The sequence below is a fragment of the Rattus norvegicus genome, chromosome 3, assembly GCF_021556685.1.
Source record: "Rattus norvegicus strain SHRSP/BbbUtx chromosome 3, alternate assembly SHRSP_T2T, whole genome shotgun sequence".
Lineage (NCBI taxonomy): Eukaryota > Metazoa > Chordata > Mammalia > Rodentia > Muridae > Rattus > Rattus norvegicus.
The window spans coordinates 20,579,571-20,605,435 of record NC_141536.1 but is presented as its reverse complement, the minus strand read 5'-3'; the positions used below and the strand labels follow the sequence as shown (position 1 = coordinate 20,605,435).

Genomic DNA, 25,865 nt, shown 5'->3' with positions numbered 1-25,865 from the left:
AAACAGTAATTATTCCTTGCTGTTGCAGTTATTATCTGGCAACCTATCTGTGAGGGTTTATTTATGCTTGGCCCAGGGAGTGGCACTGTTGGGAGGTGTGGCTTGTTGGAGTAGGTGTGGCCTTGTGGGTGTGGGCTTCAAAGCCACCTGGGAGCCAATCTTCCATTAGCAGCCTTCAGATAAAGATGTAGAACTCTCAGTTCTGCCTGCACCATGCCAGCCTAGATGGTAATGCACATCTTGATGATGATAGACTGAACCTCTGAACCTGTAAACCAGCCCAATTATTAAATGTTGTCCTTTATAGATTTACCTTGGTCAAAGTATCTGTTCACAGCAGCAAAACCCTAAGATACTATCTGAATTAGGAAGCAGAGCAGTCCTCTGAGTAAGCACTGCATACATAAACTACATAAAGTCCATTTACATAGAGACATATGAGGTTGCCTGGTCTCTGGAAAAGGTTTCCAGAATGCATTCAGGAAGTTTTACAGAGATAAGAGGTATGCGTGCATGCGTATGTGTGACACAGAGGGATTGGTAAAGGTAGGAGGTTGACTGTTAGAGAGCTACACAGTCAGACTGAAGCCTAGTGTCTGGGCGATCAGGTGGGTTGTGGGGAACAAACAAGGGTTCTGTCTGGTGCAGGAGGGACCCTGCTGCAAGGTTGGTGAAGACAACTCAGGAAATTAGGCAATGGTCCACCTTCTGGCTAGAGGATGCTTAGGGCACTGTTGTGCTTTTGACTTAACACGGACTCTTCTAGATAGATGGTGAGATGCCTCCAATCCTACTATTTTATGCCTGAAAACAATTTTCGGAGATGGAAGGGGTACATGTTATCACCTCATTTTACTATCAATTGTGACACGTATAAACATCCAGCATTCACCAACACCACAAGAAAAGTCTGGGTGACTCTTGTTTCCTGCCATCTCTGTAACATGCTTGTTACTGAACACAGTCTTCATCCCTCAGAAGAACTAAAACTGTGCTGACCTGAGCTAACATCATGAATGTGCTAACACCTCACTTGAGGGAGACCGGCTAGGCAGGCCACAAGAGTCACGTACAGTGGCTGCTTATGGTATCTTTATCTGTCTACAACACTGCTGTCTAATCTACCCTGCATCACACAAGCAGATAGAGGCCCAAGGCTGGCAGTCTAGAATATCTGATGTAATTAACCTTTACATTAAAGCTCTTAACTTTTTATTTGTTCAAATAATTCATACTCAGATTCCTTTAAAGATCATGAGACAGAATCTTGCTTTTGAATCTCATCTGAATGTTTTTCTACAGAACAAGAAAAAATCAGTAGGCAAGGCCCCAAGAGCAGACAGTCAAGGCTGGCTCTGTTAAATGAGGAGGCCAGTGCGCTGCTGCCCGCACTACCCAGCAGCATGGGGGGCTCACTGTGGAGAAAAGAGGCGCTAGAAATGCACACATTTTCTCATAAAAATCTAGTTCTAAAATGTATGAATCACCTAGTCTTAGAGGGTAGTATGACTTTGGGTACAGTGTTCAAAGAGTTTTCACCCTGACAGAGGTCAGTCCTATTTAGAACCCAGATCTGAGTTCTAATCTTTTTTTTTTTTTTTTTTTTTTTGTTTTGTTCTTTTTTTCGGAGCTGGGGACCGAACCCAGGGCCTTGCGCTTCCTAGGTAAGCGCTCTACCACTGAGCTAAATCCCCAGCCTGAGTTCTAATCTTAATCACTTACTGAGATCCTTGGTCTAGGCATTTCTAAACAGACCCTACAGCTTACCCTGAAGATTCATTTCACTATGTGAAGCATTATGCTTTTAGAGTATGTGAGCAAATAAAAGGGTGGGGTAGGTGCTTTGAGGGCACTGCACACATAATACTTAAAGTTCCACTCCTAGATAACCACACAAATGATCTGGATAGAGAATGAAGCACAAATTAGTGTTGCTTTCAGCTCATGAGTAACTAACTCCTGCACGCTAAAGGGTTTTTCCCAACAGCAAATGGCTAAGATTTCATTGGTATGGAGATGCTGATCATCACTGGTTTCTTTTCTTACAGGCAGCCTTTAGTCCTGCACACTCATGTCATGCCTGAAAGGTCAACTTCCACAGATACATAGTTCATGAGGCTCCATGCTGCCAAAGCAGGATTCTGTTGTAAAGGAGCAGTGTTGACACTTTACCTCAAAGACTAGCTGAGCCACCTCACACACAGCATGACTTTCTTACCTAAACTAGTCTTACACCTCACACTTATTGGGACCCTACTCCTTCCCTCCCTCCACAGCAAGTAACACCTATGAAGCTTAGTCAAGGCTAGTCAGGAACTAGGAATCCTCCTGCCTCTAGCCTCCTAATTCTGATGTCTACCCCTTTCATATTTCTTGAATCAAAACTTAAAAGGGCTAGAAACTATTTTCACTTCCCTTACTCTTAAAAATTATGCAGGATACACTTACAAGTATGAAAGTATCATGGAGCTCCTAGGAAACTCATGAGGGGGATACCCTCAAATGTTAAGATATTGTATAGTAGTGGGGACAGTTTCCTGTTTTCTGACTCATAAACAAACTGAACTCACTGGTGGACTAGTTGGTGAGTAAGCCTTGATACAAGCTGAGCATAACACTAGAAGCATGGGCTCTAACTCCTCAAAAGGCAAAACACTTCAATCCCAGAGCTAGCTCATCTAAGGACAGGGGTTGGGGGAGTAAAATGATCAAGAAACCAAATGGATATGCCCAGAATAAATGTAGAGAAAATTAAGGATCTTGGGGCTCTTCATGCTATTTAAGCAATACAGCCATCTTGTGGCCATTTCAGATGCTGTCCTATCAAACGTATTTTTGCCCCTTTGCAGGAAGAAAAGGAAGTGTAAGAGAGTGTCAGGAATGCAGGGTCAGAGGCCTCCTGTCATTGTCCCAACAATGGCACTTGCCCTCCCTACCCAACACTAATCTGTAGAGAGGAAGATGCTTGTAAACTAACTACAGAGATTCTAAAAGCATTATCACAGAACTGAAATGTCGTAACGCACAAGTATTTGTTTGCAGGCACATGGGACAATGTTCATATCAATCAGGAGGCACAACCCAGTACACAAAGCACAATTTTAAACATTAAAAATAACAGGATATCAATGAATGGTAGTGGAGTCCAATACCAGAGAGCATTGTGTCTATTTTCTGTGCTACCTCAGGCCTCCTCCCACTGGTAGTGCACAGGATACAGGGCTCAGGAGGAATTTGTCAGTAAATCCACTGTACCAATAGCTTAGTTCAACCATTCTCTGTTTTCCTCAGTACAGTAGCAAGACTGGATTACCCCTGTGTATACTTTACTCCATCTTTTAGCAGAAAAGCCTTATTTCCTGCAGCCTGTTGAAACTGCAGGCTTCCTGTGCTGAATGAATTTCAAGAAAAATTAGCCTCACTTAAAGTAAGTACAAATAAGGGGAACCATCCAAAATATGCCGCAAACGTGCAGACTTTTCCAGGTCTGGAAGAACTTTCATATCGGAAATGAAAAGGAGGGTGTTTGCCTTACTTCACTGAAATGGATAGGCAAAGATAAAGACATAGGTCCCTTCTTATTTGAACTACAGAAATAAAATATCAGTTTACTGACATTTTCCGCTAATGGCACTTAGAGTGCAAACCTCTTTCTAAGACTTGTTCAAACCTTTGTAAAAGAATAGGTTGAAAATCAACAGCATAATCAACCTGCCAGCCAGCCAGCCCTAGGCAAGAAGTATTTATATGTCAGACATTACTCTCAATAGTAAGGACTCAGCAAGAACTAGTCTCCCCTCTGCTGTCCACTTGATCTTTCAACAAGGCCAGAAGAGCTTTGGGAAGGAAGCTGTTAGATACTGTGACTAGAGAAGACATCTCTCATGTCTGAGGTGAAGACTGGATGGAGCAGTGGTGGATAAAGCACATAGCCAGCACAAGCAGAAAGATTAGCTGGTGTAAAGCATGGAGGGTCTACATGCTTAGTGTAAGTCTGAGAACACAAGGAAGCCAGTAGGGTCTCAGGCAGAAAGTAAGGTGAGAGAGAGAGGGGGGTCAGGGGAGGGAAAGCGCGAGAGCGTGCCTGCGTGCCAAGGCCTTGTGTAGGAACGTGGGAGACCTTGGAATCTTGGCAGGAACCCCAGTCTGCTTTCTGTGGTAAGATAAGATGCCTTTAAGAGTTTTCAGTAAAGGAAAAAGGTTGAAACGACAGATAAAGGATCACTGGTAGTGAGGTGGTCAGTCAGTGTATACTTTTGTGACAGGCTGGGGAGTGTGAAGATGCAGGCTGTGAATAAGAGGAATCAAAAGTGGAAGAACTGTTCTGTCCTAGGCCCCCAAGAACATCAAGACAGGGACAGAGGGAACAGAATGGATGTGGCCTTCTCACATACTGAACCATGATGAGGAACATGAGTGATTCTCAGTGTCAGAGCTTGAATGGGTGTTTGGCATTCACACCTGACTGTACAGTATCTGTTTGAAGAAATTCTAGCAGTAGTCATCATTTCTTGAACATTTTATAATTGTTAGGCAGTTACTATCGTGGGTAACCCACACACAGAAACACTTAGCTAGGGCATCTGGCATGTTGTAAACAATCAGAAAGCATTGCCTTTCTTATGCTAAGATGAATTGTTTCACTCCAGAAGCAGACCAGAAGGCCATTCCAACCCTGGTCTACAGACAGTGACACTCAGCACACACGGCAACATGAAACTCTGCACCACATTTTACATGAACCTAAATACATAGTCTTTATTCTGACCCCATCTCTACCTTGAAATTTCTAATTAAAGCCTCTGAATTACAGCTTTGAAAATACAAACTTATTAGAACATTAGTACACTGGAATCATTTTTTTTGACCATAAAATAAACCTGTAAAAATTGTAGCCCCATGTAAAGTTATAAGATTATGAGGCTTCTCCATAAATGTCAAAGGGTGAAGACAGTACAGTGGAAGTCAAGAAAATGAAATTCTGTCCCTGACCAGGTCAAAGTCTAAAGAGCTTCTGTTTCAGACTGTCTTTAAACTGGACAGTAACACTCTTCCTACAGTGTAGATCATAAGGGCCAATGAGGTTCAACAACTCAAAAATGTTAAGATACAGCCATCCCTCAGGGTCCACAGAGAGCTGGGTCCAGGAAACCCTTAGACAGGTAAATCAGAGCATGTCATGAAGTATTCGTGCAGAACGTGCATGCATCCTACCACACATAGAGAGACAATCTCTAGATTAGTGAAAATATCTAGATACAATATTTAGGGAATATTGACAAATAGGGAAAAATTACACACATGCATTTCTCTCCAAATATCTTCAATCCACAATTGATTGAACCCATATACAAGAAATGCACAGATACAAAAAAGCCAAGGTGTATATGAAGGTTTTTTGAAAACAGAAAGGTACAAGGTATACAACACAGCATCCTTATTACAGGGTGTAATTCCATAATCTGAGAATGGGAGATACTGCTTGCTCTAAGAATTGTCACTATTTTATTTTGGTTTTGTGAGTTAGTCTTGCTATATAGATCAGGTTTGCCTGGAGCTCATATGTGGCCCAGGCAGGCCTGAAACTAAGGATTCTCCTGCCTTTTGACTTCCCAAGTGCTGAGACTACAGGTGTATATCGCCAAGCTCAGTGAATACGATTTTTTTTTTTTCACTACCGACATGACATCACACCTGACTCCATGAGACACCACAGCCAAAGCACAAGTACACTTATACAAAAACATTCTGTATTATCTTCAGGCTGTGTATATGAGCTACATATAAAATACACATGAATTTGGAAAGTAGTATACTTGAGTTCTAACGCCAGGTTTGTTCAGTAAAAATAAAAACAGCAACAATGCTACTCCCACTAAAACAACGAACACAACAAAAAGCGCCAAATAATTTCCAAAATACTCTGGCAGCAAACATTTAGAAAAAGGGGCACTTTATGTGAACTATCAATTATATATTATAAGCATTAACAATTTTATCAGAAAACCTGAGACATCGACTGAAAAAGGAAGTTAATGCAAATGTTGCTTTACCTTTGTGTTGCAGGCTAGCTCCATGAGCCTCTTTGCGTTTTCTTCTGAGCGGTATCTTTTAGGGAGCTGAACCCTGAAGAACTTCAAGGCACCCTCAAAGTCTGTCAACAGCAAGTCATCCTTGGAAGTCTTGAAGAAAATAAGAAAAAAAAAACAACCACATGTAATGGGGGAAAGTCTGTTAGAAAGATACATAAAAACACTTTACAATCCCAGCAGTATGTTTTAGTCTTTGTAGAGTGACTTGCACACATTCCATCAAAGAAAGTGGCAGATCACAGAAGCACAACCTCTTAGCGTGAGATGAAATCTAAACACACAATGGCACAGGGCAGGACAGCAGACATCTTGGCTCACCACTGACATGTACCTTTAGTAATCCAAGGGCAACATTAAAGATGACACTTATTCCCTGAAAGAGAAGAACAAGACAGCTTTATTCTCTGTACCTGCTCTGTTCAATTAGCTTCAGGGCCTTCAAGGAAAGGTGCTTAAAGGAGACCCAATCTACAATTTTCCTCAGAGAAGACCTTTACCAGCCCTATCCTCACACTTCAGAAGAATGAATGCTTTTCCGAAATAGTCCATGACACCAAATAGTAGCCTACAAATATGGCAACCCCATGTACCCCAGAACTGAATTTCCCTACAGGTCTCTTAATCTGTCTTCCTTATCTGAACAAAATGGCAATAGTGGGGTAAAGAACAGGTGAGGGAAGATGTTAACAACTGTCTTAAAACTAAACTCAAGCTAACAGTGTCTGGGCCTTGGTTCCTATAACTAGTATGTTTTTCTTTCTCTTTGTTTCTTTTTGAGCAGGGTTTCTCTGTGTAAGCCTGGCTGTCCTCGAGCTCTCGCGGTAGACCAGGCTGTCCTTGAACTCAAAGAGCTCTACTTGAAGTCTCTGCCTTCTAAGTGATGGAATTACAGATTTGTTTCAAATTATAAAAATAGATCTGTGATACATTTAAATTCATTTTCTTCTGAAATGTTCCTTTAGGTCCAGCTCTGTAAAGCAAAAATGGTGAAAGAATATATGCCAAAATTTTATAAGTAAACTGTAGAGACAGTGTGACTAAATTATTTTCAATAGTTTTTAATCACATTTTCTAAAGCTTCTGCCATAAGCACGTTATTTATAATTAGTTGTTTTTTCCTTTCTTAAACATATAGACCCCTCAAATCTCAAGCTATGTCATGGCTAAGGGCATTTTCACACTGCCTTGTTCCTTTTAGTGACAGTGCTCTACTTTTAGCAAATTCCTACCCAGCCTCAAAACATCTCTCTTTTAGCTAGCATGGTCATGTAACTCAGCCCACCCCTATCCATGGAAATGGTGGATGAGACCTCCAGCAAAGTCTCAGGGCAGGAGATGTGGCACACACCGGCACTCTCTGCATCCAGACAACCCTAAACAAACCAACATACACATACAGTACCAGCTCCTGATGCAAATGCAGGTTTGAGAGTTGTGGCTTAGTTCTAATGCTAAGACTGTAAGAAAGCAGGGTACTGTCAATCTGTCTTCCTATACACAAGAAAGAAACCTCTTGTTTCACTTACTCAGTGTCTCAGAGCCAAACCAAATCTATCTCATCTCCATGTGGGACGTGTGTCTTTTTAGCAGAAAGCCTCTGTGACAAAGGTGAGCAGAACACTAGCCTCAGGAATAACCACCTCAACCCAGACTTGGAAATACCAAAACAAAACAGAGGACAGGAGACTTGATAGTACTTAAAGTGTACTCAATACCCAAGTCTAGGTCCTGTGCCTCTGATACATACCTCACATAAGAGCAGGTCGATGATATGGAAGACCATGTAGAGAGGGAATTTTGCAGTGAACAGTGTAAGGAACCACTGGGAGGCATACATGTGTGCTTCAAGGCTGATATCCAGGAAGTGGTTGTACAGATCAGGAATATATTCCTGAAACATCAAACTTATTAGTGCTGGGCACATATGCAATTATGCTATTATTTTTCAGGAGGTTCATAAATCTGCCAGCAGTAGCCTAGAAAAACCATATACGTCTGTTTTTCTAAGTATCTCTTAAGTGTTCATAGCACTTATCAGTTCTTTTCAGCCTACAAACTAGTCGAAAGAAAGAGGAATTCCCCCAGAATAATGACAAAGATTTGGAAAGCCAGTGTTCATTTCCAAGTGGTGAAATGTTTTTGGAAAGCTTGTTTGACTTTGGTAGGGGACTCTTAAACAGATACCTTTGTAGCCTTGGTGAACACTTCTTTCCATCTAAGACTGACTTAAACACATAAGATTCCTATCCTCATTACACAGTGAGAAAAAACAGGAATAAAAGCCCGTGTTTCCCAGTCCTTCTGTTACTAGTTTGCACCTATTCATCCAATCCAGTCTGAGTTCCCTTTACCTGCATGAGGCGCTCCAGCTGGTAGAACTTGCAATGTAGATCTTCAAAATTTTGCTTGAAAAGTTCCCTGAGACCATAGTCAAACATGATCTTGACCAGAACACTGAATGCCTGTTCTTCAGGCATCTGTAACAGAGGCAGTGAAGGGGTAGGAAACAAAACAATTATCTCAGTATCTTCAGCTTGTACTCCATTGTGTTATCAGGAAATGGAGTGGTGTACAAAAACCCAGCATTAATTGACTCAGGCTAGGAATGTTTAATAACGCCTGTTCTGCCACTGCCTCTCCCAAAGCAGGAATGTAGCGATGAATTATGAACCACTGGAAGTGCCCAGGACAGCAAAGCCTGTGCCTCCTGCACAGAGTCAAGAATAGGCCCATCAACCAGATTGCTGGTGACGCATTCCTTTAACCCTAGCACTTGATAGGCAGAGGCAGGTAGATCTCTATGAGTTCGAGTTTAGCCTGGTTTAAAGAACAAGTTGCAGGACAGCCAAGACTACATAGAAAAACCCTGTCTCAATATAAACAAAACAATATAAACCAAAACCAAAACAGAACAGGCCCTCTGGGAACACAGGATTAGAGGTGGGTACAGTCTGGTACATGCTATGTTTCAGCTTTCTGAACTCATAAGGCCTTTGTTCAATTATTTTTCTTTCCCTTGCCATAATATCATTCTGGCAAATTGTTTTTCCTATTATTGTAAATAATAGGAAATAATTGTAAAACTGCTGTGAGGGTGGAGAGATGGTCCAGTGGTTAGGAACACTTATTACTCTTGGCAGAAGATCTGGGTTTGACTCCTACCACTCAAATGGTGGCTCACAAACACCTTTATCTCTAGTTCTTGGGGATCCACTGTACTCTTCCAGGTTCTGTAAGCACCTACATGCATATAGGCACACACAGACACACACAAATACACATAAATCAAAAATAAATCTTAAAAAGTAGATTGTCTCAGAAAACAAGGCAAAAATTAGCTTGTTCTGGAAGAGCCCCCCTCCCCACCACATTCTCAGTCTACTGCTCAGCAGCAACAGCGGTGGTGGCAGTGGTGTTGAATGACCCAAGGCGCTCCTGCAGTTCTGTCTACAAACATCCACCTAAGAGTAAGTGCATCTTCCATGGCTTTATGGAACATTCTTCCAAGAATATGGAGAGATGTCTAGGTTTCAGATAGAAGGAAAGCACTGGCAATGTTTTTAAGGTTTTACTTGACAGTAGCAAGGTTCAGAAAAATCAAGATGGTGGCTGTGCTTCTGTGGACTATGGCATTGGAGGTGGCTGGAACCCAGGACTCAAGAGAGAAGCAAGCACAGTGGAAGAGCAACACAAGACAAAGCCTAGTAGATTCTTACTGGAAAGGACAGGGTATTTGGGGCAAAATGCTAGCTTTTCTGATATCTTTGCTGTGGAATGTGGTTCCCCTTTCCACATGTGAGGGAAAGTGGCTCAATATGTGTGGCGTTTCTGATGGTGGGTTGCCCATTTCCCTTACAGGGAAACAAACACTTAAAACTAAGGCAAATAGGAGTTCTAAACAGGAGCGAAATTTGAGAAAGCCATTTTAACAAACAAACAAACAAACAAACAAACAAACAAACAAACCCCATAGGTGTGCAAGACAGATATAAAGTCTGGCAAAGACAACAAATGATAAAGAAGAAAGAACCTGACCTGTTTATCAATGTCACAGTGTTAGTATATTCCCAGTCACCCAGAACTAACCCCACTCTTCTCCCTAACTCTGCTGTGCTTGCTACACACACCTCCAAGCAGAGTTTACAGTAGAGACAATAGTGTTTTTCTTTTTTACATGTAAAAAAGCCATCTTCACAAAATGGCTTAAAATCCTAAGAGTCCCTGCCCTCTCAGAGCAAACACGTGGACTTTATTTTGGCTAGCATGGTTGTTCTCAGGTGAGCCCTTGTTTTCCTCCCTCGTTGTCTCTTTCTCTCCTCCTACTGTAGTCACACTTATGTCTCTTTAAACTCCATACATTTGAAAATCTTCGGCTTCCATGTAATATATAATCCCTCTAACAGCAATGTTCTACTATATCTTCATGGTTTTAAAGTACCTCCAAAGCAACGTTATACAGAAGAAGGTTAATGACACTGAAAATTAAGAATATGACACGGGGTTGGGGATTTAGCTCAGTGGTAGAGCGCTTGCCTAGGAAGCGCAAGGCCCTGGGTTCGGTCCCCAGCTCAAAAAAAAGAAAAAGGAAAAAAAAAAAAAAAAAGAATATGACACATTTTATGAGGCGATAGGGTTAAAATATTCTTTTTAAAAAGTGAATGTCTTGAAACAAACAGAGATATTAGGGTGATTTAGAAAAAGTATAAGGAGAGAAGACAAACAAATACAGCACCTGACTTGTTGCTGGATCACAGTCAGAGTAATGGCTGTAAAGGAACCACATATAGACAGGGGATATAGCTCGCTGCTAAAACACTCAACTTAGTATGTTTGATGCAACAGAATAACCAATAGCTAATGAAGTATATGTCCACTGGGAGGAGGGGCACTGACTGTGGACTGAGTGCAAGGCAGGACATCAGTGTGGGATGTGATCACATTACAATTATGATGCAGAATGCCCTGGTCCTTATAAGACACAAGCTCAAATGTTTGCTACTTTCTTTTAAAAGATAGTTAAGTTGTTTTTGCTGAAATGAAAAATGAAGACAAAGAGATAAATCAGTAGCTGGAAGTCAAACGAAGACTAATATGTCTGTTCAGCTGACATTTCTATGAATGATAAAAAAAGGAAAAGTAGGAGAGTAAAGGTCTTTATTAAATGAATCCAAGAATAAAATGATACTAAAGAAATTCATGCTCTCTTCCCAGCACATACATTTCCAAACAGATATTAATGATAGTGGCTACTTTACAGACTACAGAATGTTCCCAAGGGTCAACCAATGCAGAAATCTAAATCTCCTGAGAAAAATCTAAGCTTCCACTAGCCTTCAACACTGCTATTTATCCTCATTCTATCTCTTTTCATAGTGCCATTAAGGTTAAAGTAAGTTTGTAAACACACAAGCTAAAGATTCCGTCTAAGAATGTGGCTAAGCCCAACCTTAAGCCTTGCTTAAGTCAGGCACATGGATCAGTGACACAGACCCAGCTACTCACGTGGAGAAGCAGCACAGCCGCGAGGAAGGACTGGCCCTGGCAATAACCAATCTCTTCATCATACACAGAATATGCCTGCATGAGGGAAAAAAAGGGTGCTTAAATGAATTAGACATTCATGGGCCATGCCTGCTCTCTCTCAGACCTTGAAGACAGGAACCAAGGGGATGCTATACAAGCTTCACTGAAACATTTTGAGGTTGAAAGAATGAAGCTAATATATCTCTCCAATCCCAGGGTTGTCTTTATGGTAAAAGGCACTGTCACCATACTGCCTCCTGTGGTCAAGGACAAAGTCTACCAGAAATGAGTAGAGCATTAATCAGGTTCTAACAGCTCCTAGTTCTAGTCCCCCAAAGCATTCTAATTCCCTTTTCCTCATGACTCCGAGGTTCTTGCTAAACATGCATGGCTGTCATAGCATCTACTAGGCCACATTTTAAATGCCCATCTTCTCTACGACTCTACAGTGTTCTGAGGGCTGGGACAATGTATTCTTCACCTAGGCACTAATTAGTTACTCAATCATCTATCTGTATAAGAGGCTTCGGTGAAGACAGTGAGAACCTTTCTGATAAGAGTGATGGCTCTAGAATCATTTTAATTTCCTTGGCGGTAGATGAGTATTCCCATTGCCTGTGAACACTCTTTTGACTAGAACACTGACACCTAACATTCCCCACAGTCCATTCTCTGTTCCACTTGCTTTTTATTGTTTTTATTTTTTTGGGTTACCAATAGTATTTTTCATGTAAGCTAGGTTAGAAAGGGGGATGCCCATAAAGCAGTGGTTCTCAACCTGTCATATTTATATTATGACTGATAACAATAGCAAGATTACAGTTATTAAGTAGCAATGAAAATAATTGCAAGGTTGGGGTCACTATAACATGAGAAACTGTATTAAAGGGTCGCAGCATTAGGAAGGTTGAGAACCACTGTCATAAAGTAATGATGTAGGATCCTATGGTTTCTATCTCCTTTATGATAAATTTGTTTCTGTTGAAATTTCCCTTATTTTCCCAATACTGTGTACCAAGGTTCCTATATCCTGAGAAAGGAATTTAAAATTAGGTGTTTTGGAATATGTCTTTCAGGCTGTTTATCAGGATAGTTTTTATCATTAGCTTAGAGAAACCACAGCTTTACAGATAACAGTCCTCTGTTCATAACCTCGGGTAGAATTCACTGTCATTTTATTAGGGTTCCTTATCACATCTTGTTTGATGAGAGGGCTACAAGATGAGAAGCATGTATAATTTTTTTCCAAAGATACAAAAAGAAGGTTTCAGAGAGAATCTGTTTATAATACCAGGAAGCATACCACTTTCCACACCTTACAATAAAAATTAGTGTTAGGGCCAATATTGCTAGGCGTATGTTGAAAATTATCATGGCTAATAACTAATACAGTTCTCTGGAAAACAGCAGTTACAAGTCAGAGGCCTGTGTTTGTCAGATTGTGTTCATATTACTTACACAAACTGCTAATATCATAATATTGACTTATTATTATCCTTACTTAGTCTTCTCTGGCAAAGGGCTTAGCATAGCTTAAGCAATTTTATGTAGCAGGCTGAAATACATATATATGGAACCTTCATAGGTAGAGAACAGAAGGGAATATACTATTTGAGTTCATGATGGAGTAAATGAATGCACACAGGCACAGGCACATTCATGTCACCAATGAATAAGGGGTTTTATTTCATTCTACTGTGTTATGACTATAGTACTTAGTCAGATTTTGGTGGAAGCTATACAAATGAACTAATTCTGGGGTAAACATGAAGCAAATTTTGAGATGGCACAAAACTAGGCTAGACCCCAAAGGCTGGGCTACGAATTCAAAGCAGTTCTTTTTGAACTGCCAGCAACATAAGGCGGCAAGCAATGAGCTTACGAGTAAGCACAGAGGCAGAGCACAACTCTAAGGGTCATTAACCATCATATCACACAACCTGGGAATATGAAATGGTGGAAAAGATGACGTTAATCAATCAAGGGCTGCAGCAACTGAGATGAGAGTCCTCATGGATTCTTACACCGCCAGCTGGGTGAAGGTATTTATGGAATTCTGGATATAGAGATGGCACTAGAGGGCTGAGAGGGACAACAGTTCACTTTCAAGTATTAAAAGACAGATGAAGCAATGTGGAGAGAGATGGACATGAAGGGAATATACAGAAATTCATCCCAATAATCAACTTCTCTATGTTGGGAAGTTTTCACAATAAACACATTTTTAAATTAACTGGAAAGTCCAACTTTGTTCCAAGGCTATGACAGAGACTAACTAGCACTTAGGAATTGAGACCTTAAGCTAAGGCAGATTTGGGCACATTATCCAGTATTGAGAGCTGCTAGTCTGAGAGTGAGAGGGACCTCAAGAGGACCATGTAGAGATGGGGAACCACCATCTGAGCTCCTGGGAAAGTCTCTGTGGTATGGCAGGCAGAAAGAAAGAGAGCAAAGTTACTGGTGAGGCTGAGAGGTGGAAGATCAAGGGATGGGAAGTAGACACAGAAATATGAAGCAGAGACACTGAACACAGGGACACTTTCTGAGAATTCTGCAATATGGTGAGGAATGGTTGGAGGCAATGTATGAAAGATAAAACCAAGAAACTGCTAAAGGACCTAAGAAAATTACAACATAATAACAGCTTTGAGTATCTTGGAGAAATTAAAACTATAAACTCAAGAATGACTTCTCTAAAGTTTAAATGTCCCAATAGTTCAAATCATCTAATGTGTTCTCAGGAATTCTATCTTAAAAACTAGCTGATAGTTTTCTCTTTTTAATCCTAAGTAGAGGTTTATTAAGAACACATTTTGAGCCTTGCCTGGACACACTACAAAAAAACTATCTTACTCTGAGAAGAAAAATATCAAAGACTGGTTCTGAAGTCAGGACAAGGCTAAAAATGTCTGTTCCCAACCTCTTTTAACTCTGTAGCTCTGATGTATGCTACTTATACTCTTTTATCTGTAAGATGAGAATAAATATAATTTAAAGTAGATTACAACTGAACAGGCTATTGCTTTCATAGTGTTCAGTCATTGGTCTTTTTCACAGTATTTACCATCACTTACTCATTGAGCCGCAGTGCTACAAACCCGTCTGAACAGGCATTGGCACTATTGTTGGGTGTATCCATGGAGCCAACTCCTGCACTTACAATGTGTATAAACATTCTATGGCTCCCTAGGTGCTTTACACACCAAATTTGAAAAAAATCTAAATATGTACTATCAAGAATTGGGGAAACGCAGAACTACATAAGGAAAGTTCATGACCTTTGTCTTGCTAAGCTTCACATTTAGCTATACTGACTACTTCAGTTATTCCGTGTCTCTCTCTGGTTACCAAACTTGTTCTCTGACAGTCTCATGCGTGTATATAATACATTCTAATTATTTCCACTCAACTTCTCTTACTCCTCTCTACACCTGTCAACAAACACTGTGACAAATCCCTTTCCCACATTTATACATTTTTGGTTTGGTGATCCATTTACTTTAACTGGGATTCGATTTGAAACTCTACACTGGAGCCTGGTAGGCTCACCAGTGGGTACACAACTGAGGAGGACTCTCCCAGAATGTTTCAGTAAGCAAAAGTTTAGTAGGGAAAAATAAGATCCCATAGGACCAGGGTCCTATCCATGATCAGTTGTTGATAGACACAATCCTGTGCAGACCCAGTGGTTCTGAGTTCATAATGCAATGGCTTTTCTCACCCAGTAGATGGCCTTCATTCTACCTTCTGTTTCTTTTGTTTTCTCTGCCCTCTTTTCTATTTATTTCCTTGTTACACTTAAAAAACGCTACCTGTTTGAGAGCGATTTTCAACATAACAACGTGACCTACACAGATATAGGTACCTGCAGAGTCCACAGGCATTGGGTTCTGTGGGGCCAGAGATCGTGGATTTGTAAGGCACTAGGTGTGTGTGCTGGGAACTGAGCTCAGTCCTCTGAAGCACAGTGCATGCTGTCACACTGAGTCATTTCTCCAGCCTCATTACTTCCTGATTTTTGATGATCTAAAATTGTGTTATCTTTGGCTTTCAGATCATCTCTTTTGCTGTCTTTCTTTTTCAATTCTCAACATCAAATACAAATTACACATTGTAGACAGCATGGTGAAATGCATCTGTACTCCCAATGATTTAGAAACTGGAGACAAGAGGAACACAAATTTAAGACCAGCCTCTGGTACATAATGACACCGAAGACAGTCTAGACAACATGAAGCCGTGTTTCAAAAAGCCCAAAAGCCTTCCAAACAAAACCCCTCAAACAAGCCCCCAAATTACATTTTGTAGTTTGTCTTTTATATAATTTCAAAGAAGCAGAACTGCCATTCAAAACCAATACCAATACTTAATGCAAAATACCTTGCATATTTTATATAAGGAATCTTGTCCATCTCCTCCTGTGTCCTTGAAGTAGTCATGAGCTGGAAATGTGCGGTTAATATCTCTGGTGATAGCACTGTCTTGGGGAGACTCCTGTAGAAAGAGAGGAAGAGGGGACCGGGAGCATTAATAAGATGAATATCTATTTGGATCTGTGTAAAAGGGTCCCATTGTTTATGTAGTTCAAGTGCTATAACACACATCCATGCCTGTACTTTTTTATTACCTTTTCAGGGGGCTAATAAGTAAGAGTAATAGTGGTGGATAAGGTGGAAGAAAAGTGCCATTTCATTGCACATATCTGATGCTATATTCCCTATGCAGTGCAAACAAGTGAAGCTAATGACTTTTCTATTGTATAAAGAAAAGTGAACTGCTAAAAAAAAAATCAGTTTTCCACAGAAAAACATTCAAGTTTCCACAAGGAGGAGGCAAGGTGCTTTCTATCATGAAAAACCGAGCTAAAGTAATACTTAATGTACTCTCTGACACAAAGCTCACATGCACATTATCAAATGGAAAAGCTAAGGCCCTTAACCAGAATTTCTGCACAAGAATGCAAGAGAAGACCAAACAAGGGTCCAGGGTGCAAACGCCCTACAGGAAACTTCCCATTTCTTCCTCCAGAAGAGAAAAATGGTCTCTGAGTCAACAAAAGTGAGCAGGTATCAGTAATGCTTGCAGGTGTCCAAACTCCCTAACAGTCTTCAACCAACTACTGCCCCTGCCCATGGATCATGAGAACTGACAATGAGAACTCACATGGTAAATCTCTGAAACCTGCTAAAAAAAAAAATGATAACAAACTAGAGTCCCATGGGAACCACTGGCTTAAAATACTTGGTCTTGCAAAATATACTGAAGAATTTGGAACTAATCTATTTGATTTGGCAACCCATATGAACCCACCCACCAAAATTCTAATGATCAGTTCAATAAGTTCTTGTCAGAATAGTAACATTACAAATCTCACAAAGTTCTGAAAACAAATCCATGTCCTTCACAATGTGACCAGAAAGATTTATGTAATGATTTTAAATTCACCTAACTGCTGCTGCTGTCAACTGAAGTTTATGTATGTTCAGCCCAGAAACAATGTTAGATCCTGCTGTAACCTGTATGTCTTTTTGGTTTTTCATATAGTAATGAGTGTTAAAAATACTTGCTGCTGGGGTTGGGGATTTAGCTCAGTGGTAGAGCGCTTACCTAGGAAGCGCAAGGCCCTGGGTTCGGTCCCCAGCTCCGAAAAAAAAGAACCAAAAAAAAAAAAAAATACTTGCTGCAGTTTACAATTATCAAGAAACTGTAAATAATTGTATCTTGTCTCTTGTATTTTAAGCAACAAAATAAGACAGTTTAAATAGTTCAGAAACTACACACAATAGGCTGGCTAAAATCAAAATACCAAGTCTTGGTGAAGTAATACAACAACTGGATCTCTCACACATAATGACTAGGCTATACCATCCTGCAATCACTTTGGTAAATTACACAGCACAGTCAGCATCTACAAGTTTACTATTTGCTAATAAAAGGAACAAGAGCTCCATGGTGAAATCAAGACTGACACCCCTTCCCTAAAACCATGCAGCATTTTTGTATTGACAAAAAGAGAAAAATAAACATGCAGGTTTCTTTTATTACTACCACAAACCATGCCAAGTAACCCATAACACTAATGCTACCCATAAGACAATGCCTACACGGATGAGTCTGTCAGAAGGATACGGACAGACAAGGAAAATGCTCCTAATGACTTAAGCCAAATAATTTAAGCAACGAAGGGATAAAGTAATACTAAGTTATAGTCCTGAGTATGAGAGAAATACCTTTGAGTTTCTACATTAAAAATAAAATGGATTAAATAAGTGGGGTAAAGAGATATACCACCCAGGCAGGCTAATTTCAAATAGCTTGAGTACACACTATGTCCTCAAGGAAGGAGAGTGCAATACTCCATCAGAAGCATGGACACACTTCCTCCGGAGGACTGAAAGTACAGTATGGAATGAGGGCTCGGTACAAAGAGTAATCATGCAGGGGAGAGACCCAGAAACCTGGTCTCACAAAGACAACCAAGATCAGCATCAACAGTGGGAAGTCATTCTGTTAGCAGGCACTCCTCGTGTTACAAAAATGGCTTTTACTTTTTATCTTTATCTTTCAAATTCATCACTTCAGGAGAAAAATACCAATTTCTTGAAGGGCATTGTACGAAATGCCTGACCAGTATCCTTAAAACCACTACACAGTTCGTGTTCCTTTCATTAGTACATGTCACTAAATAAAATCTAGAAGCTAGATGTGGCTCATTTCTAGTGATTCATCCTTAGCTCTGTCATATGTGGTGGTGGGACTGGGAGAAAGGCCCCTTTAAGGCAGTCTGTGGATTAAAATTTAAGGAAGTTATAGTAAGTGGTATTTTCTTGTTCCCACATCAAAATTGTTTTAGTTCAAATCACAGTGGTATGGCTGTCTATTTTTTATACCTTACTGTGAGAATAGGGCAACTGGGTAACTTCTCAAGATTAATAAGGCTCTGGGAACTGGAGGAAGTGCTTTGAATACATAATCTTTGTAAACTCAATCTGGAAAATAGAAAGCTAAGAATGGCAGGAAGAAAAGCAAAGTACCCAAACAGAGAAAATGCAGCAGAAGGCTGCCATGAGAAATAACAAGTGATGGGATTGTTCTTCCCAAGTAGTTTGTTGCCCAAATCAAAAGTTCTTAAGAATAATGCCAAAAAACTGTATATAACACTTCATAAAATAGAAAAGCAACCCACTCAGATACATTATTTATCCATGAGACAGGGTCTCACTATAGAGCTCAGGCTGGTCTCAGCTTTCTGGGTAGTGAAATTACGGGTATGTGTCAATCATACCTTGCCCATGTCTTATCTTTAAAATGTATTTTCATAAATAAAGTGTATTATACTGGTTGCATAATCTTGTTTGTTGTTGTTGTTGTGTGTGTGTGTGTGTGTGTGTGTGTGCATGCCAATGCTTGCACACGTGTGTTTGTGTTAATATAAGTAAAGCATGTAGCACAGCACACTATGTGGAAACAGGAAAACTTTTTCTAGTCAGTTCTTTCCTTTCTACACTGTTGAGGCAGCGCCATTCATATGTACTATCACTGTAACCTAGATGTCCTGAGATCTATGTGCTGATTCTCCTGTCTCTCCCTGTCCCCCATCTCACCACAGAAGTGCTTAGACTATAGCTGATTGCATCTACCTCTAAAAGCAGATCTGAGGGGCTAACTCAGGCTGTCAGCCTTGTGTGCCAATCTAAAGCCTAACTTTTACCTGCTAAGCTATTTCCTCAATCTGCAGCTCTGTCTTAAAAAGTGAACTATAGCTGTTAAAAGTGATTCTAAAATATATATTTTTAAAATTCTCTATGTAAATTGATGGGATAAAAGCCCAAAGAGAAAAAAAATTAATAAAATTTAAGTGGTACTGAAGACAGACAGCTTCTTTCTGTGGACTGCCCATGCATCTTCTAACTTGTAATTCTGCTGTATGTTTAGAAGCAGGGCTGACCACTGGGGCTACAGCTCAGTGATACAGCACCTGCCTTGCTGACTGAGAAAACAAGGTAACACCAAAAAAAAAAAAAAAAAAAAAAAAAAAAAAGGAAGAAGAAAGAAACAAAGATGTTATAATATTTGGCAATATCAAAAATATTAAATATTTTCAAGTTGAATTTCAATTTTATATTATATATATAAAAATATATAATAGCTTTTATAATTTGATGGGATTGAAAAATAAAGAAAAACTACTAGTTGTAACACCTTTATCTATTAATGTCTTAATACTATACTTACATTAAGGGATGTATCATGAGAGTTCTAAAAAATAGAAGTTATGTACAGTAATCATATGAAGTACTTAGATAAAAGTTATCAAGATTTATGAAAATAGGAAAAAACCCCAAACCTTATACCTTCCCCTAATAACATGTTCTCTTTTATTGCTGTGGTAAATACCACAAGAACAAAAGCAAAAAGAGATAGATATTCCAGTTACAGTCCATCACAGAGGAGAAGACAGGGTGGGAACCTGGAGGCAGGAGCTGAAGCAGAGCCCATCACGGAATGCTACTTGCTGGCTTGTTCATACTCAGCCTGCTTTCTTACAGTATCCAGGAGCAGCAACCAGGGTCTGCACTGCCTAATGTGGGCTGGGCCTTCCTACATCAATCACGGTGAAGAACCCCTAGAGTTCTGCATAGTCTCAACTGAGGTTTCCTCGTCCTAAATCGCTGTAGCTTGGGTCAAGTTAACAAAAGCAAACCTAAACTACTATATAGTAAGTACAATGCTTTCTGTCTTTGTTTGATTTTCTTTTTCTTTTTAAGATTTATTTATTGTATGTATGTGAGTACACTTTCATTGTATCCAGACACCCAGGGAGGGCATCAGATCCCATTACAGATGTTTGTGAGCCACCATGTGGTTGCTGGGAATTGAACTCAGGACCTCTGGAAGAACAGTCAGTGCTCTTAACTGCTGAGCCATCTCTCCAGTCCAGTTGTTTGATTTTCAAGATAGGGTTTTTTTCTCTGTGTAGCCTGGAATTCACTCTGCAGACCAGATTGGCCTCGAACTCAGATCTGCTTGCCTCTGCTTCCTGAGTATGGACCATGTATAAGTTTTTAAACATAAAAACAAAGTGGGTAAAAATCTTACCATGTATGTGGCTTGTTTATAAGTGATTAGGGGAGGACATGAGAAGACTAGGCATTATCTTTAAAAGAAAAAAAATCCATTTAAAAAAAAAATTAGTGTACTTGGACTGCTGAGATGGCTCAGTGGTTAAGAGCACTGGCTGCTCTTCCATAGTCCCTGGGCTCCATTTCCACTCACAAGTACATATAGCTTCAGTTCCAGGTTAAAGAATGCCCTCCTTTGTCCTCTGAAACTGCTGCACACACATGGTCCACATATTTACACACAGATTAAATGACCCATACACACAATGTTAAAAAAAAATCAGTATTCTTTTAAGTATTTTGAATTTTACTTTTTGATTTGGCCTGACTATAGGCAGATGTACTTTTATTTTACTTATTTTAAAACTGTAAAATATACACAAAAATTTTATTTGATAAAAAGTACATTGGAAAACATAAAATAGGGGTAGGAGGGATGGTGCAGCAGTTAAGAACACGGGCTGCTCTTCCAGAGAACCTAGGTTTAACTCCCAGCTCCCACAGAACAGTTTATAACTGTCTATAACTCCAGTCCCCAGGTATCTGACAGCCTCATATAAACAATCATACACACAAGCAGAGCACCAATGCACATGAAACAAAAAATAGAAAGAAAAACTTCTTAAAATATAAAATCTATGTAATGTAACTTAGAAAAGTAAAAAATTTCACAGAAATATAAAGAAATTACCAAATACTTTAACAATAAGAACCTGCCATGTAATGTCAGTCAGAAAACACCACAGTTTAGAAGCGAACATTTTAAATTTCATTAAATCATAATTACTGAAATGTTTTTAGGCTATAATTATCTTAGTCCTCACAATACCATCTTACTGAATTATGGCTCCAGGATGCTTTGAGACTATTGACAGAAAAAAAGAAGAAGGTAAAGACGGGAGGGAGGGACAGAGGGAGAGGACAGGGAAGGGAAGGAGAGAGTGAAAGGAGGGGCAAAAGGTAGCACTGATTAGAAACCTTTACGTTTGTGGAGGTGGGAACACTAACTACCACACTACTGAATGTCCATGTCTAAGAATTGTAAGCATTTTCTACTCCATGGAGAGTGAGCCAATGTCTATTATCTTTTCAATGTCAAAACAAGAATCCTAGAAAGAAGCATAAATAATGACTTCATTTAATAACAATAAAAAGCTAAAAAACAAAACACCTCCATGGTTGATCTGAGCTTTCAAGAACTGAACACATACATTATTGGTCCCTCATGGCTGCCAAAATTGCTCTTCAAGTCCTTACTTGCTTTTTAACTAGGAACCATGGGATTTCTGTCCTATAGTGTTATCCTTCTATACTAATACAAGAGAAGGGATTTGGGTAGAAATCAAAGTTGTTGGATTTTAGTAGAAAATTGTTAGTAGAGATTGCTTTTCACATATATTTAAGGGAATTGCTTTCAGAGAGGGCTGGGTGGGGGGAACCCATGATGACAATAAAACTGCCACCAATTTAAAGTTAACAGCACAATTTAAAAGCTGAACCAAAGAGAGGTTAGTTGATCTACACATATTTAAATATATGAAACACTATGAAGGCACTCAGTAGTTAATGTTTTAAAGGTTTCCCTTCCAAATCTCAATCACCTAAAACACAGAACAGCCTAGAAATACCTTTTATGAACATAAACATATAGGTAACTGGAAGTACTAAATCAGGCCACCCCGTGGATTCTGGAGTTGTTGTCCTTAGACAACAGTAAAATGGATAGATCTTAAAGTCTATAGTAAGCGGGTTGGGGATTTGGCTCAGTGGTAGAGCGCTTGCCTAGCAAGCACAAGGCCCTGGGTTCGGTCCCCAGCTCCAAAAAAAAAAAATAAATAAATAAATAAATAAATAAATAAAAATAAAAAGAATAGGAAAAAAAAAGTCTGTGTGTGTCTCTGTTTTTGTTTTGTTTTTTTTTTAAATTTAGTTTTCACAACCCTGGGAAGTTCATTTACCCAAGCTAGACCCTGAAGTATTTCTAACCATCTGATTATAAGCCTAGCCTATTTGCCTGGGTTTATAAGAAGAAACACTATGTGGAAGAAAGTGTACTAGGGACAAGGCCTAGTACATCAGTGCTAACCCCTTCCTACCAGATTTGAGATAGACAATGTTGGCAGACAAACCAAAAGACAAAATATGTATTTGGCATGTTGTGTTGTTTGGGATGTATGCCTGGTCTAGAGAGAAGGAGGAGGTCTGTAATTAGACAGAAAGCAATTCAGAAATCCATTATCATACTTTATTACAATTAAATTAATTTATAGGGAAAAGAAGACAGAAACACTTGACACTTCAAATACAAATGATAGAATAAGAGTTTAATTTATAGGGAAAAGAAGACAGAAACACTTGACACTTCAAATACAAATGATAGAATAAGAGTTTTTGTTTTAACCTACGAATCATACTGATCCAAACACTGCAGTGCTCAAGAGCAAGTATTTCTGCTGCTTAGATTTATTTTGTTTTAAACCCGTCTTCAAATCTGATTCACTTCAGATTTTTTATTATCACTGTCTCATTTAATGAGTTCTTCCTTTAAGACAATTACAGTAAACTTCATATGCCTCTGCCTCTTCACTCCCCTCCCAAACATCCAGTAAAATAAACAACTTTCCCCACAAAAAATAACCACGTAATGTGACCAGAGTCTTAACTATAAAATATGCACAGCAAGCCTCTGTGGAAATATCTGCACAAGAAGCACCTAATCTGCATGTCCAGTTAGACCTGCACCAACTGGATGAGCATGTAAAAATCCTTGCACTATGGATCTATCTATGATAGACAATGTAAGAGGAAAGTGGCTGACTCCAGAAAAGCCAGATCTATATTTAATAAAATAATGGACTGTTGTCACATTGTTTCAAACCAAATATGGCATTATAATGCCTTTCTAAAAATAAGTCTGTCCCATGTGGCATGTAGCCCTTTAGCTATGTCCACTTCCTTTTAGGGCTCGCGTTTCCCACAGGAAAACTGGCCAATGTTTGGCAAAACTGCCCGAAATCATGTAGATAAGGCATAAATGCTAACAGTGTGCTCAACCTTTTCCTGCTTGGCTATTGTTGATTTTCCTGCATAGCAATACATCTGGAGAGCCCAAGGACCAGGCAATCTAAAAACTATTGCTGATGAAAGTGAACAGGCAGAGAATCATTCTGAGTAAAACTGGGATGGTGTTGGTAAGGGTAGCAAGTTATGAGTTAAATCAGAAGGCACAAAATTATGTGCAAAGTCATAATGTAAACAAATGTTTCTGGTAACTAAATACTTCTAAACACTTATTTCAATTTCATTTCTATCACCAAATCAACTGTACATCAAGTAAGTATTTTCTTAGTATCAACAACTTAGCATTACTGTATATTGTTGGAAGTATATGATTAAAATTTTACATACATCACAAAATCTTGGGCCTGATATGGTGCTGTATGGACTTTAACTCCAATACTCAGGAGTCAGAGAGGAAGGTGGGTCTTTATGAGTTCCAGGCTTGCAGGGTCTATGCAGTGGATTTCAGGCAAGCTAGGGAGTGAGACTTGTAAAGTGGGAGCCCCATCTCCATCAGTCAACCAACCATCACCAACAACTAAATAACTAAAAACCTTGGGTTCTGTGAGATAGCTCGGCAGAGACTTGGTGCCAAGCCCAGCGCAGTTTAATTTTTAGGGCTCACACAGTAGAAAAGGAGAACTAGCTCCTACAGACTGCTCTCTGACCTCTATACTCCTGCCATTCCCCCACAAATGCACACAAAGGATAAAAACAGTTATCATACATTGCACAGTACATAATACAAAGTCTAAGTCAATTCTTATATTCCTTGCTATATTTTTATATAACCTAATCCATTAAATTAGAATTACTAAAATGGTTTTCTTTTAAACATTCAACAAATACTCAACTTTATTTCAAAAAGTTCATTCCCTCTAATTCTCAATAGTTTTGCTACCACTTTTGGCTAAGTCAGTATAATTTATAATAAGTCAGAGTACATCTTATGATTCTGCCTTATTGCTTTTTTTTCTTTTCATAAGCTGTCCTATTTTCCTTTATCCTGGTTTTCTCTCCATCTATACTATGCAAATATCAGTTTATAATCTCTCAGCCTGAAAGAGTCTTAAGTCCAGGTGTATATAGCTTAGTGATAGTGTATTGTTTTGTCATTCATGATGTACAGCTCAGTAATAATACACAGTTCTCTTTGGAATGTCCGAGGCTCCCTTATATCCACAATACCAAAACCCCAGTATCCACTCCTTAAGAACAGACCTCCAACTAATATGCCTTTTCCCTGCTTGTCTCTGACAGCTACTCTCTAGTTCACCTCAACAGCCTCTTCCCCAGGGTTTTCCCTTCTTGTGAGAATTCTTCCTTCCTGGAGACATTTCCTTGGATTTTACATATTGTTCCTTTCTCATTCTGAGGAAAACTCTAAGAATGTGTGTAAGGCTGGTGAATATATTCAAATACACCGTGTCATAAAGTGGGTTTATTTTATCCTCACACTTGACATATCTGGACATAAAATTCTGACTTCCTCCCTCACACCAAGCTTTTAGGACTTCTCACCATCCTCTGTGAGTTGCTATTTTTCAGTGAGAAGCACTATGCCGTCTCCCTATGTCTGCCCTGGGCCTGCCTTTTCATTACACTGTGTTAGTCCCTTATCCTTAACTGAGCCTGTTTTTCTCTTCATTTACTATCCCTTTTTTGCCTTTCTTATTTTACTAGCTATCTCTACTTAGTTTTATTTTCGAGCTTGTCTGATGTTTTTATTTTATTTCATGTATGTGGGTACATTGTCAGATGTTTTAAAGTATCTTTTATACTTGAATTTCAGAACTTTTGTTTGTTTTAAACTGTACCTTGTTCTACAGTAATGAATGCAAATTCTTTTCAGGTTGTATCAGCTGGAGTTTAATTTCAAGGGCTCCTTAGGAAGCCCACATCTTTGTTTTTGCCTCTGATTACTTTCCGAGAAGCTTCTCCAATAGTTGTAATATTAAAGGAGAAGCAGCAGGCACAAGTGCATACCCACAGTCCCAGTTACTGTAGTAGTCCCAGGAGCCTGAGGCAGAAATTAAAGGGCAGTCTGGGTAACATAGGGCAAAATATA

The 25,865-nt window shown here is 39.4% G+C and overlaps 2 protein-coding genes and 1 long non-coding RNA gene across 8 annotated transcripts in view; 2 read left to right on the top strand and 1 right to left on the bottom strand.

The window, feature by feature from the left end:
• The window catches only part of Strbp (spermatid perinuclear RNA binding protein), a 166,357-nt gene extending 160,089 nt beyond the window's left edge, over positions 1-6,268 (top strand). Inside the window, exon 19 of the transcript XR_015683443.1 lies at positions 6,067-6,268. The gene's annotated coding sequence lies outside the window, so the exon portion shown is untranslated. The remainder of the gene's footprint in view (positions 1-6,066) is intronic.
• Rabgap1 (RAB GTPase activating protein 1) overlaps positions 1-25,865 on the bottom strand; it is a 118,074-nt gene that overhangs the window by 17,255 nt on the left and 74,954 nt on the right. For all 6 annotated transcript variants that reach the window (NM_001107841.1, XM_087652779.1, XM_087652777.1 and 3 more), the window contains 6 exon segments: positions 6,054-6,182; positions 6,424-6,465; positions 7,840-7,983; positions 8,444-8,569; positions 11,595-11,669; positions 15,996-16,109. In NM_001107841.1, the coding sequence (NP_001101311.1) occupies positions 6,054-6,182; positions 6,424-6,465; positions 7,840-7,983; positions 8,444-8,569; positions 11,595-11,669; positions 15,996-16,109 (630 nt within the window).
• Positions 25,015-25,865, top strand: part of LOC147995439 (uncharacterized) — a 39,134-nt gene continuing 38,283 nt past the window's right edge. The window contains exon 1 of the long non-coding RNA XR_015684293.1: positions 25,015-25,326. This is a non-coding gene — a long non-coding RNA (uncharacterized LOC147995439). The remainder of the gene's footprint in view (positions 25,327-25,865) is intronic.